This window comes from Pogonomyrmex barbatus, unplaced genomic scaffold (genome assembly GCF_055798465.1).
Source record: "Pogonomyrmex barbatus isolate J1 unplaced genomic scaffold, ASM5579846v1 scaffold2, whole genome shotgun sequence".
Lineage (NCBI taxonomy): Eukaryota > Metazoa > Arthropoda > Insecta > Hymenoptera > Formicidae > Pogonomyrmex > Pogonomyrmex barbatus.
Window position 1 is genome coordinate 9,370,664 of NW_028297116.1, and position 12,948 is coordinate 9,383,611.

General features: G+C 40.2%; 1 protein-coding gene across 2 annotated transcripts in view; it reads left to right on the forward strand.

The window, feature by feature from the left end:
* Positions 1-12,948, forward strand: part of sm (heterogeneous nuclear ribonucleoprotein L) — a 162,174-nt gene that overhangs the window by 49,411 nt on the left and 99,815 nt on the right. For both annotated transcript variants that reach the window (XM_089075942.1, XM_011639537.3), the window contains exons 4-5: positions 11,034-11,119; positions 12,494-12,590. In XM_089075942.1, coding sequence (XP_088932068.1) covers positions 11,034-11,119; positions 12,494-12,590 — 183 coding nt within the window. The remainder of the gene's footprint in view (positions 1-11,033; positions 11,120-12,493; positions 12,591-12,948) is intronic.

Below are 12,948 nucleotides of genomic sequence, written 5' to 3' on the forward strand. Positions count from 1 at the left end.
CTCGCCAAGTCGTTGCGTTCTCCATTCTAATATTTGAAACTTAGCTCGGCATATTATATTGTATTGTTTAAAATATATATGATTTATGAGCCCTTTTCTGAAAACATATTCTTGGAATGCACGTTTCTAACAAGATTGTTGATTTTTACGGCCCCTGGAACGCACGTGAACGTGCGCGAAAGGTCGCGGCAGTTAATTTATCGGCTTTCAAAATGGCCAAGCGTTACACACGCGGCACGCTTGCTGTTCGTTAATTATGAATTTTTAGTATCGCGGAATTAATGGAAACGCCGAGGCGAAGTAATAATTGTCTGTAGTTACCGCTTGTTGGACAGCAAAGCCCACGGCTTCCATGCAGTTACCGCGATAACTTCTTGAATTTCTCAGGCCATTAGCTATCCCGTTAGCAGGCTATTAATTTGCGTGACACGCTGAATTAGGATCCGAGCGGGATCCAATTTAGAAACTCGGATACAAAGTGGTACGTAGGCGAATCTACTCGCCCATCCTCTACGCGCAATTCCTGCGCGCTCTCCTCCTTCCCGCGAAGCCTTTGAATGCCTTTAAATCTCTTTTCGTTTAAGCCGACCTAATTGGCCCGGGGCAATGGAAATCGACGATATGCCAAATTTGCGACGGGGTCGTATCTTGCGCTGGCCTTAATAGGCTTGCCTCCTCCCCCCCTTCCCCCCGTGTACGAGCTCTCGTATTTGGCGATACGAGGGTTTACCTCTTTGTACGACCTCCGCTCGCGATAAGGTGCACCCGATGTTACTCCGAAATACATAACCGGCTCTTCAGATAAGCCTGTGCGCCTCCTCTCTTCCGGGTATGATACAGCATTACCGTTGGATGCATCGACACCGGTTACTGGATGGCGTATTGTTGCCTTCGAAGGATAATGACGGTCCCATACGGGTTCCTTTTTTTTCCTCACGACACGCTCGCGTTTATCGTGACGGTACGATTATTATTATTTTTTTTTTTCCTTTTTTTTTCATTGAAAACTATTTTCATTTGTGTATTTCGCTAAATCGCGTGTCCTACATTTTACCGCGTTGTATTTCAATGAAAGGTCATACGGCCAACTTAGAGTCGACTCGGTTCTCCTTTGGTGAAAATAGAGAAAATCGAGAGCAGGATCATTTATTGCTTTCCAAGCTTTCTCCTGCTTTGATATTATTTATCGAACGAACTCGACTTCTTATTATTACCGTAATAAAGATAAATACAATTGAAAGAAAAAAAAAAAAAACTAAAAGATTTTACTGTATCTTCGTAAGTTTTATCTTTCTCGAAATTTGAAAATTGTTTATTACTATTTGTTTGCATTACTAGATTCGCGTCGTTCTACGAATGATTAATCGTATGGGACAGGTGGATCTTTCTCAAAAACACATGTCGCACAACGGCGGAGCTTTCAGAAGTGCACAAAATAATGTAATGCCAGGAAGAACGGGTCTCCCATGGGTTTCTTCTAGAAAATACAAAGCAGGTCCTCCTTGCAGCACGGACCCACGTCACTCTGGAGCTTCCGCTTCTCGACTTTTTTCCTGACCCGCGTCACGTGCCGCTCGTTGGAAAGTTTTCCATATTCTCCTTCCGCTTGATACGACACGGAACAACCTTCTCGCGTATGCAGGCCAAGCGTTAGAAAAGCATCTTCCCAGGAATGGCTTAATTACCAGAAGGCTTTGCTCTCTATATCCGTGAGATATGTTTATTAACAAATGCGGTCGGTTGGTTCGCATGGTCTTTAATTCCCAACTCCTAACTTTTTACATTACTTTGCGAAATATCTCCAGATGCTCGGAACTCTCTTTAAACTTCTTTTGCTTTTTACGACAATTACCGCTTAAATTATCGGTGTTCAATAGCGTTTATGTTATATGATATTTTATGTTATCATGAAAAGGAAAAAATACTAGGTTTTTTTTCTTTCTCTTAGGATTATATAAATATAAATCAGGAATAAGCATATATATTGATGCATTAACTGAGATATTTTTCATAAAATATTTCCGAATGTTTGAGATTCTTTGAACGATCTTTAAATATTCAAAATGGTTTAATTCATCCCAGATCAGAATTTCCCTTGCAAATATTCTTCTGGTAAAAAGATTTAATAGGTCAATCTTCATTCAGACTCATTCCGCAATCTGTAGGATCTATCCATATGATTTAATATCAAAATTCCTCGATTTCCGAATAGCCAATCTTAAGTTATTTTCTTCTGCAAATATTAGGCCGCTGAATATGAAATGTCACATTTCTAAAATTTGTGTCTGATCTTTGTATAAAATGCCCTTACGAAGCAAATATTCTCGAGTAATGGATCACTGCGTGTCACGTGAAAATCTTGGAACTTGTTGAATTTTCTCGAAAAACAACATTGAAAATGCGAACGAAATCCCGGGGGAGGGGGGGGGGGGAATTTGAAGAATGGATGATTACAGTTATTTTATTATTTATAAACTTCGCGTAACTAACTTTAACGTAGGTTGGCTAATTAACGTAAGTACTTTAACGGGGAATTAAGTAGAGATTTACCGCGCTATTTAATATTGAAACTTGGCAAATTGCGGAATAAAGTCCCACGAAAGCGTGAGAACGCCGTATTTCACCTCTTTTCGGCAGGCGATGCCGCGTACATCAAACGTCGCGGCGGCATCAACGTAACTCTACCTTTTCAATTTCCCCGGAATTATCCGGAAGATCGTAGACGTAAAACCGATGTTTCACGTGCAACATTGTAATACCTTCAACATCGAAACAATGACCGCCGGACGAAATGCGCTCCGTATATAGCCCCGTCGAGAGAGACTCCAGTGATTCCGCTTACGGCCGAAAAGTAGTGAGTGCGCGTTGACCTTAATCGTTTCGCCGTGTGTACGTGTGTACGTGTGTAGGAAAACGAATGATTACGGCCAGTGGCATTCCACTAGAACACTAAGATGAAGTCTTACCTTCTTAAAGGAGCAACAGGGATCTGTGAAATTGGGCGCCACGCGCAGACATAAGAGATCACTTTAACCCCCGTATCGCTTGCGTGGGGTGGTTAAAGTGATCTCTTACGTCCCTGAATTTTTCTTGCATCTTCGGTTACTTTGGATAAGATAACACGACAGCTACATGCTGAGTTATTGAAAAATGTTATGTAAAAGAAGGTTCAAATTGTGTATTCATGAATAAATAAATATTCTGTAATATGGATTTTAGATTTTAGTTATAAGTGGTATAAACGAAATTATTACAGAAAAATATGTCGGATGTTGTTTTTAAACATGAGATATATTTCTATAACTTAGCGTTATTTCTGTTTTTATATATTATTACTTGAGAATTCTCCGTACATCATGTCCTTTAAATAAATTTTCACACTCATAAATATATTTTATAATCTTTCTCATAGCTTCTTTATAATTTATTTTAGCGCCTCTTTTTATCGCGAAATTTTTTAAAATAATAGGCGTAACATTTTTAAAGTTTAAAGTTTTACACGTCGAAATATGTTACGCGGAATTGTCACATTTACTGCAAAATGTATATGGAGATGACACGAACCGTGGAGTTTTCCCATCCGGGTTGCTCGCGTGATATTTTATATTCGTAAAAGAGAGACGAGGACGGAAAGGGATGGGAAAGGGTAGCGCGGTAGGTCAGTTATGACGCCAGATTTCAGTAAGGCCGAAAAAATGAGCTGACGTTCCCGGCGGCATTCCGCCACTGTTCTCAACGGAGAGAAAAAGAGAGAAAAAGAGAGAAAGAGAAAGAGGCTTCGTCTCTCGCCTCGCACGACACCCATTTGTCTTTTCCTCGTAACCGACACTCTCGTCTTTTTCTTCTCTCCGCGGAGCGCGACGTGCACCGCCGCCGCGGTCCGCGATACAAACGCGTGCGGAAGAGTAATGCGTGCGAGACGGCATCTCGCACTTCCCGGGGATCGTTCTCGCGAGGCGATATCCCGTCCGTATCATCCGACGAATTTCCCCCGAGAAATTGGCAGCAGAAATTGAGACTTCTTTCGTCGACTATTGCTCGCCCCGGCGTGTTCCCGGCACTCGCATTTCGTACACTTTTGTATCCGCGCCTCTCCTCCTCCCTCCCTCCCCTCTTGCTCACATGTTCAATTAATGTCCCGTGCTGCTGCTCCGAGAGTTTCCCCGCCGTGCCGATCCCGCTAGATTTTCCAAGTGGATCCGCCGGAAATTGGATTTTCGACGACCTCCACTGTTCGAAAAAATTACTCGGAATGAGCGCAATTTAATTTCGGTTCTCTTTAAATAAGAAATAAATAAACGTTCCTGTTGCAGCGGGACAAGCGCGTATCACTCCGCGCAAATAATTCTAATTATACTTTGATGCTTATGAGTCACGATTGATAACGTAATCGAAAAATCGATACGCATGTTCATGGATACTCCATTAACTTTTTACGAACTGCTCCGTGCCGATAAGCAGCGCGGTATTAAAAATCAATCGTATATCGACGTAAGCATTAAGATACGCGCTTGACTATTTTAATAAAGGCAACATTTCGTCCTTGATTACATGAATGAATATTTGATCGAAATACGAAAATGGTACCTCCAGTATTTTTACATAGGAATCACGATATATACTCTTTACTGTTTATTAATGAAACGTTAATGCAATGTGAACGGTTTTACGACGCTAAAACAGAATATTTTTGGAGTTTATTTCTTTTTTATCATTCATCCTCCACGAAAATAGCGAATTCGCTGATAAAATGCATCTTGGATCTGTAAAGCGTAACATCTGATGGGTTTATTTACCGTCAATATTCGTGAAATAATCATATAAATTACTGTGAGTTGAGAATTTACAGTTCGAATTTAGGGGATGTAGGTTGTTACATGAAAGTTTGCGAGTTGAGAACTTGGAGTTTAGAGATTAGAGACGAGAGTGTGTTAAGATTGAAATCACGAGTTGAGAGTCAAGTTTACCTATGTACATCAGAATTTGAGTGCATTTAACATTTGCAATAATTCGGGAGATTTCAGTTATTATATTACAATTGAATCCTTCGACACAATACGGGACAAATGTTTTATACAAAATATCCTAAAGAATTTTATCCTAAAATCTTATTCTAAATCTTTATTCTAATAAAATTGTATCCTTTTTAGGGTTGCTCTTTCGCTAAATCTCTGCTTACTCTTACTCTTTTCCTTTTCTTATTCGCAATTTTGTCCGCTAGATAAATTTATCCAAACGAACAACCGCCCCTAAACATATCCTAAAAAAATGGAGTGGCTCGACATTTTATTAAACCTATATATATTTTTCCACCTACAAAACTGTGTACAGCTTTTGTCGAGTAAAAAGATGTACGAATATATCTGTCTTTTTTATGCGTCGCGTTTTTGTCATTCTTTAATTCGTCTGTCGTGTCTGTCGTCGCGCAAGTGCTACTTATTAGACTTACGCGCGAATGTATGTACCGAATGCACCCCGACGGAGTATGCCAACATTGCACTCGGGGGAAATACCCCAGTTTTCAGATGCATCCCCGGCGCGCGTTGTCTTTGTATTCGATTGTGATCTCCTGCTCTCATGTTGGGCAAATTGATGTCGTAATTGCGGGCGCTTCATCACTTTTTCACGCGCTTTCGGTCTCGCACGAATGGGATTGGGGCGAGATTAGAAGCGGGACATTACGCTGCCCGTAAATTCAACCCCCTTACATGCCCCCAATGGCATCGAAAGATCGTTGCGCGGCAAGATTCTCCAAAAGATTTTATCGTTTTTTTCACGAAAATTCGTCGAACGACATCCCCTTCGAATCTTCGAAGGGATGAAAGGTTCTTCGCGAATAGTGTCGCTTACATGCGGGTCCAAGAAATGTAGCTTTCTTCCTGAAAATTTATCCGCGCAATTTTGACGTCTCCCATATAGTCGAGATCTTGCAGTTTTAAATTGGGGAAATCTGTAAAGATAAGAATAAAATTTGCCATCATTTATTTTGATTTACAATGCAAATTTTGTAAATATAATATAATATAATTTTGTAAATTTATCTTTATTTCTGTACGCGAGTTTGTCATTTTCGTGAAATTAGCGAAATTTCCGAAATTTATGACTACTTTGAAACTCTCTCTTCATTTCGTCATTTACGACGTTTATGATGCATTAATGAGTGCTGTGTTCCACGATGGACATTTGTTTCGTGTCCCATTTAATTAATACGCGACATCGCCGCGGCATTTCTGTTTTTTGCGGTCGGCGGATCGAGCTTTGAGGTGGCTTTCGCTGCCGGTACAAAGCGAGCATTATGCCCGGAACCATCTGGCATCGAGGAGGCGAAAGAGCTGGGAGTGGAATATTTATCAACAACCCGGAAAGAGCGGCGGAATATCTCGCGGCGAGATATCTTTCCGTCGGAGAAACGTCGCTATAAATCACGGGCTCGCTTTTCAAAGTCGATTGTGTTTTATAAACGAAGAACGGATTAGCCGTATTAACACGCCCGGAGATACATGGGAATACCGATGAATTAAATAAGACGATACGGCATGCCTTTCACCCCCCCTCTCCCTCCGCATGCGCGCGCGCGCGCGCGCGCTGATTGATGCCCTCCGACGAAGCAGATCTATTATTACTGTCTGACCTGCTCAAGAACGAGGATTAAACCCCTCAGCTCTCCTACCGGCAAACTGCACTGTCATCTGATCCGAGAATGCAAACGCGGGACTCGTCCGTAGACCCCCAAGCGGATAATTCCTGTCTGCACTTTGTTGCTTCGTAAATACAGCTTGCGTCCCCCTTTCGAAGTTGATTCTCATCATTTACCGTCCGCTGATCTAAGAAACACAAAATTCTTGTAAAATAATAACAACGTCTACATTTTATCATTTGTATCATTTCCTCAAGACATCTATCCATTATCGAGAACGTTTCTTCGTTTCTAATATAATTTGTTAGCCAAATAGCCGACTAGTTTATGAAATTTATTATTCCCATCAGGACTTTAATAGGACTTTCTTTATCCCGTAATACAAAGCCTTTAGTCGTTCCGGATATATCGATTCTGACAATGCTAGAAAGCGGTCCTCCTTCGCGCCTGACGTTTTTCCATCGCGAGAACGCGGCAGATAAGCTTCGGTAAATCACGTTTGCACCGGCACGCGGCGGTTCAATGCAGCTCGCCCGGGCGAATGCATCTTCGCCCGGGACAAAAGGATTACGTGCTCTTCTTATCGCGATCTCTCGCGCGAAGCTCCGCTTTATGCGTCGCGGAAGTGTCCGCTCCTGAATTTATACCGTTGCCCGGTGGTCTCCCCGAAGGATTTCTCCTGCCGTCACGCGGCATCGTATCTCTCGCATGGCCACAAAAGGAGGGTCGTCGACCTCGAGGACGAGGCAACACCCCGGACAATTAGGTTCGAGTGCACGATTCCCCGGCGGTGGCGCCTGATTTCGCTTCGCGAAAAAAAGAAAACAAAGAGTCAACGCGAGCCGAACCGGACGACGGCGCGGCGGTGGTGACGCGCGCGAATTCTCGCTCCTATTCATAAGCCAAATCTGAAATGCAACGGATCATACATATTACATGGCGCACGTTGGATGCAGCGGCGACTGGCGCATAAAAATTTACCGGCCGTTCGCGGATACGGCGACGATTTTACATAATCCAGTGTATCTTGAGTTTTTTTTTTTTTTTTTTTTTTTCAATTAAGCCACGAAACAATTTAATTATTGTTTCGATTGTTCGATCGTTTTTACTATGTTTGTTTGTTTGTTTGTTTTGTTTTTTTTCTGTTTTTTTTTTTTTTTTTTTTTTTTTTTGAGAAAATCGAAATTCAATTTTTATTTTACCATCGCTGTGTAATATTTTATACTCGCGCAAGAAATCAAGCTGCTCTGTGAGTCTTGCACGATCACGCGCAGAATGCGTACATTTAATATAGAATTAGATTAACGAGCTCGAGTCGCATGAATGATTAACAGAAAGATCCCGAAAGCCAGGTTAATTTGTCTTTCTCCCGCGTGTGAATTGAATAATTGAGACAAAATATTCCTCAAAATTCGATATGTTCGAATTTCGAGTAATCGAATAATCAAGTCTCGATCGTGTTTGAGCGGATGAAAGATCGGTCTTTAATCCCATCTCATTCGGGGATTATCGTGAAATTTATATGATCACCGTGGCGTGATCGCGCACGAGACCGTTCCCCTTTCGACCCTTATTCAGACGTTGCAGATTCCGTTCCTGCACGATGGCATGACTAATGCGACTAATCGCGAGCCATGATATAATACATACGTACGTCGGCCCGTCTCGCGCATTCAGACTGCAGCATTTGAGCGGCGCGACGAACTGTATTTTTTGCCGAATAAACGGCGTGACTCACTGGACGGACGGACTCCACTAGTTGCGTGTTTTCTGGTCTAGTCGCGCGGGAAAGAGATGAGCTGCCGCGACGGAGAAGTCGCAGGGAGGCTACTTTGGCAGCGAGCCACGTCGTGTCATCGCTCATGCCGTGGAAACTCGAGATTTCTTCGGCTGGCGTCACGACAGGTAAACACTCGTCCCGCTGCTAAATGCTCTCAATTATCGACCATCTTGAAATAAAATGTGTCGCGGTCCGTCCACATCCCTGCGCGACACTTAACAGCCTCCTTGATCGCCAGCGTCGCCAGCGCCTAACGATCGCAACTTATCGCTGAAAGACACTCGACTCTGTTGTCTTGTCTGTCTGTCTGTGTGTGTTTTATTCACATTTTCCTGTAAAGATGCGCGTGCGCGCGCGCGCGCACACACACATACACACACACACACACACACACACACACACACACACATTCGAAAAGTGACAAAGAACAATTAATTTAGCCACGAAGAAGATTAAGAATTACATGCTGCTTGATGTTGTAAATTATGTTAACATTATTGATACAATGTTAACATTTTATTGGTGTAAAATGGTAATCTTCCACGGTATGTCCTCGTTACTTGCGCCATACCCGTGATTAAGGATTAAGGATTAAATTAGAGAGTGCTAATTGCAATGTAAATCACTGCCAGCCGAACATGTTGCAATTCTGTTTTCTCTCTAATTTATCCTATAGTCTGTCCTGTGTCTAGTTTGCTTAATTCCGAAGTAATTCTCTCAGGCTATACGATGTTTGATAAATCCGTGTCACATGATTATTTTATTTAAGTCGCACAACATTGATCATTATGTTGAAATTGAATACTGTGAAAGCATGATATATTTTATATATCAATTATTAATAGATTTGCATTAAATTAAAACAAGATTCCACAAAATATATTTAAATTTCAAATTATCGAATTCATTAATTCAATCACATTATCTAATAATTGAATAATTAAGTTTGCTTTGATAAAAATGTATGCAGTTTTTCTAAACATTCATCCAGTCTCTAGTATTATCACATTCTCATTTCTTGTTAGTTGTACGCAATATTGCATAGAAAATAGAACTTGATAGAATTTTATTCAGCGATCAACGGTTTTTCTGAAAAAAATATAAAATATGTGTAATTTGTGTAAAAGAAACTTGTCCAGTTATTATCAGCAGGCCTGTTTATTAATCAATTAAATAGTTTATTTATTATTTTTTTTTTTCAATAAATGATTTGGGTTTCGCACATTTTTTGTACACAGTAACTGCAGATAAAATGTTACATTTTGATTAGGATTTCAAGTAGGTTATTTTTCAATTACTATGACAGAAGTTAATATAACTGTTCAGTAATTTCTCAAAAATTAAAATTTCTAAATTTTGCCAGAGTAAATTTTTGAAATTTTTTTATTTTTCTATTTCTATTTTTATTTTTCAAATTTTTAAATTTTACCGAGGTAAATTTCGAAAAAATTTTATTTTTATTTTTATTTAAAAAATTTTTAAATTTTACCAGGGTAAATTTTTTAAATAAAGGATATTATAATTAAACTCAACTAGAAAGAGATATTGTTTATTCCAAGTTTTGAATTGCGATTGTGAGGCGTTTGATGAGGGCGAAATGATGTGCCGAGTGAAAAATAGTTGCGGTAAGATCGATTTTTTTCACCGAGGAAATTCGAAATTGTCGATACGTATATCGCCGTGTGTAACCCGTGGATGGGCTCAAATGCAGTTTATCATTTGTCTCGCGTCGCTCTCTGACCTCTCGATTCTCAACCATGCCACGCCGCGGAAACTTTCTGTTTGGATCTGTTGCGAGTATCGTATGAGGGCACTCGAATTTATACCGAACGACTCGCATATGTTGTTGCACATTGGATACCCTGGAGAACGCACCATGTAAACTTCGTTCGATTTGCAGCGCATGATATACGATGTGCATCGATCATGTGCCTGAAATAGGTTAACGGAAATACGAGGTGCTTCAGAACTATCGCCGCTCCTCTTAACGACAGGTTTCAATGACGGACCAAGAAGAATGATGATTGTTTCGACGTCGAGACGTTAGCGATTTTTGAAGCGAGTAATTGGACAGTTTTATACTAAATTGCAAGTGCGTGTCAATAAATTTAATCGATATTCGTATATAATTGACAATGGACGACGTGGAAGAAAGTGAGATAACTTAATCGAAAGGCTGCATAAAGGTTTAAAAAAAAGTAAATATAAATTTATCACGAATGCAGATAATTGTAATTAAATTTATTTAATTATTTAAATATAACGGCATTAACAATTCTTGTGAAATCTGACGTTACTTTTTCCTTTTTTCTTTAAGTAGAGGTTCTCCGTAAAACAAAAAACGTGCGTGAAATGTTGATTGAAATATTTTATTTATACCTCTCCTCTAAATTCTTAGCTCGCTCTGCATACGCACTTCTTTTTCGGTTGCTTAACTTGGAACTCGAGATGTGTTTAATTAAAGATTAATATCCACATATCTCGGCTTTCAAGCTCCCTTCGGGGAACTCACCCGAGAAACGATGCACCATCGCCTAAATCAACAAAGCGCGGAAATGTTCTCCTAAAATATCCTCATGCGCATCTGTTAAAGTTCATTCCTCTTTTCTGTTGCAGGAAGTGTTGCACACTATCAGCGCGCCCAGTGGGCAGGTTCAGCGCATCGTGATCTTTAAGAAAAACGGCGTCCAGGCCATGGTTGAATATCCTTTGCAATACATCTCGCTCCGGTCTTTATTGCGCGCCGACGATCGCGAGGCTCCTCGATTTACGTATCAACGATTCTCGGAAGAGAATACCGCGTAATTCTCAATAAATTAACACTTTGAATTCAGTTATGTTCGCAGTAAATCGTCGCAGTAAATTACGTTGAAGTTGAAACCGCTAATGCTCCCGTTTGCTACGCGCACTACTGTTTTACAACTGCAGATGTTCCGCGTTGCGTAAAGGATTAATAAAATCGTTTATTATATTGCCGCTTGGGTTCACCTCGTCGGAACTTGGGTTAGTTTTCAACATCGACCGAAGTATCTCCGTTATTCTAAACTTTACCGAAAATTTGAATTTTAAAAATGTAATTTAAATTTGTCAAAGAACTGAGATTTTCGCGAACGACAGGGCATTTTATTTTAAAACGCGCGAGGGAGAAGGGTGTCTTTGGGTTTGACGGTACATTCGGAACAATGCCGCCGGGAAAGGATTTATTTTACGCGAGTAAAACCGTTGCGTTTTTCCGCATGAATTTGATTTACACGATAACTTCGGGGCAACAAGCGCGTCGAGCACGCGAGAGTCAAGGGTCACCTTCGGCGAACTCAAAGCCCGCGGGATCAACTCTCCGTCCGACACGCTTTCCTAAGCCGGGGAAACTTTGTCAAGACATGCACTGCCATTACGGCGTAATGAAGATTTATGACTGGGATTCGGGATGACGAGAGAGACTCGAGTCTTTTCGCCGCAAACTCTTTCGCCGTGCATTCTGTACGCGAAAAAATCCGCCTTGACTTCGGGAATAGCATTTTCGGTGAATCTCCGCCTGAGTGGAATACATTCCGGACTACTATTACGATCCAAATAATAGTCGAGCCGCGTCCCGCGTGACTATAAATTCGTTAGAACTTTGCGTTATATCGGATTTTATTGCCGTTTATACCTAGGCCGCTTTACGGGAAAGTAACAGTTGTGAACTTTGTGAAATTTCCATCTTGTCAGAAACGCTTCTATCGCGTAAAATTTGGTGAAACGTTATAGTTCATATAATTTAACTTGTGTGGTCATTTTACTCGAGGATATCCATTGGATATCTTCTCATTCTTTATTTATAATGCTACTAAAAAAATATAAATGTTTTACATAAGACTGAGTGATCTCAAACTTGATTATTAATTATTTGTCACACGAACAAAAAGGTAGAAATTGTATGACAAATTTCACGTGTTACTGTCAAATTTTTATAAATGTGAAAATTTTATAATTTGAATCAATTTTGAAATTTATATGTTTATTTATTTATTTTTTTTTTTGTACAAATCACTACAAATTAGTATATATTCTTAACCGATCGTTGTGGTCATCACGTTCGATTCGGTGGAATCAGCAACCAGAGCAAAGGAAACGCTACATGGAGCAGATATATACTCCGGCTGCTGCACACTAAAAATCGACTTTGCGAAGGTGAGTACGTCAGCAATCTTCCGCAATTATCTTCCTATTTTGAAAGAAAATTTTATGCGAATTTAGATACGAATTTAGGTAAATCTTGAAAAACGAGACGAATTGCTTTCACCGACTTTACAAAACGATGAAAAACCGCTTTTAAAATCGTCTCGAGCATTTTTATAATATTACTCGCGCTCACATGTTGGAAAAATCTATTTGAACAATTCATTTTGCATAACTCGTTATCAATTCGAATTAGCAACACCACGAGTGTTTATGAGATAAAATTCTACTTAATATTTGCAATTCACTAGCGGCATTTTGTTTAAGTACAGCGATGCGTTGATAAAATCGATTTAAATGCACTCACGGT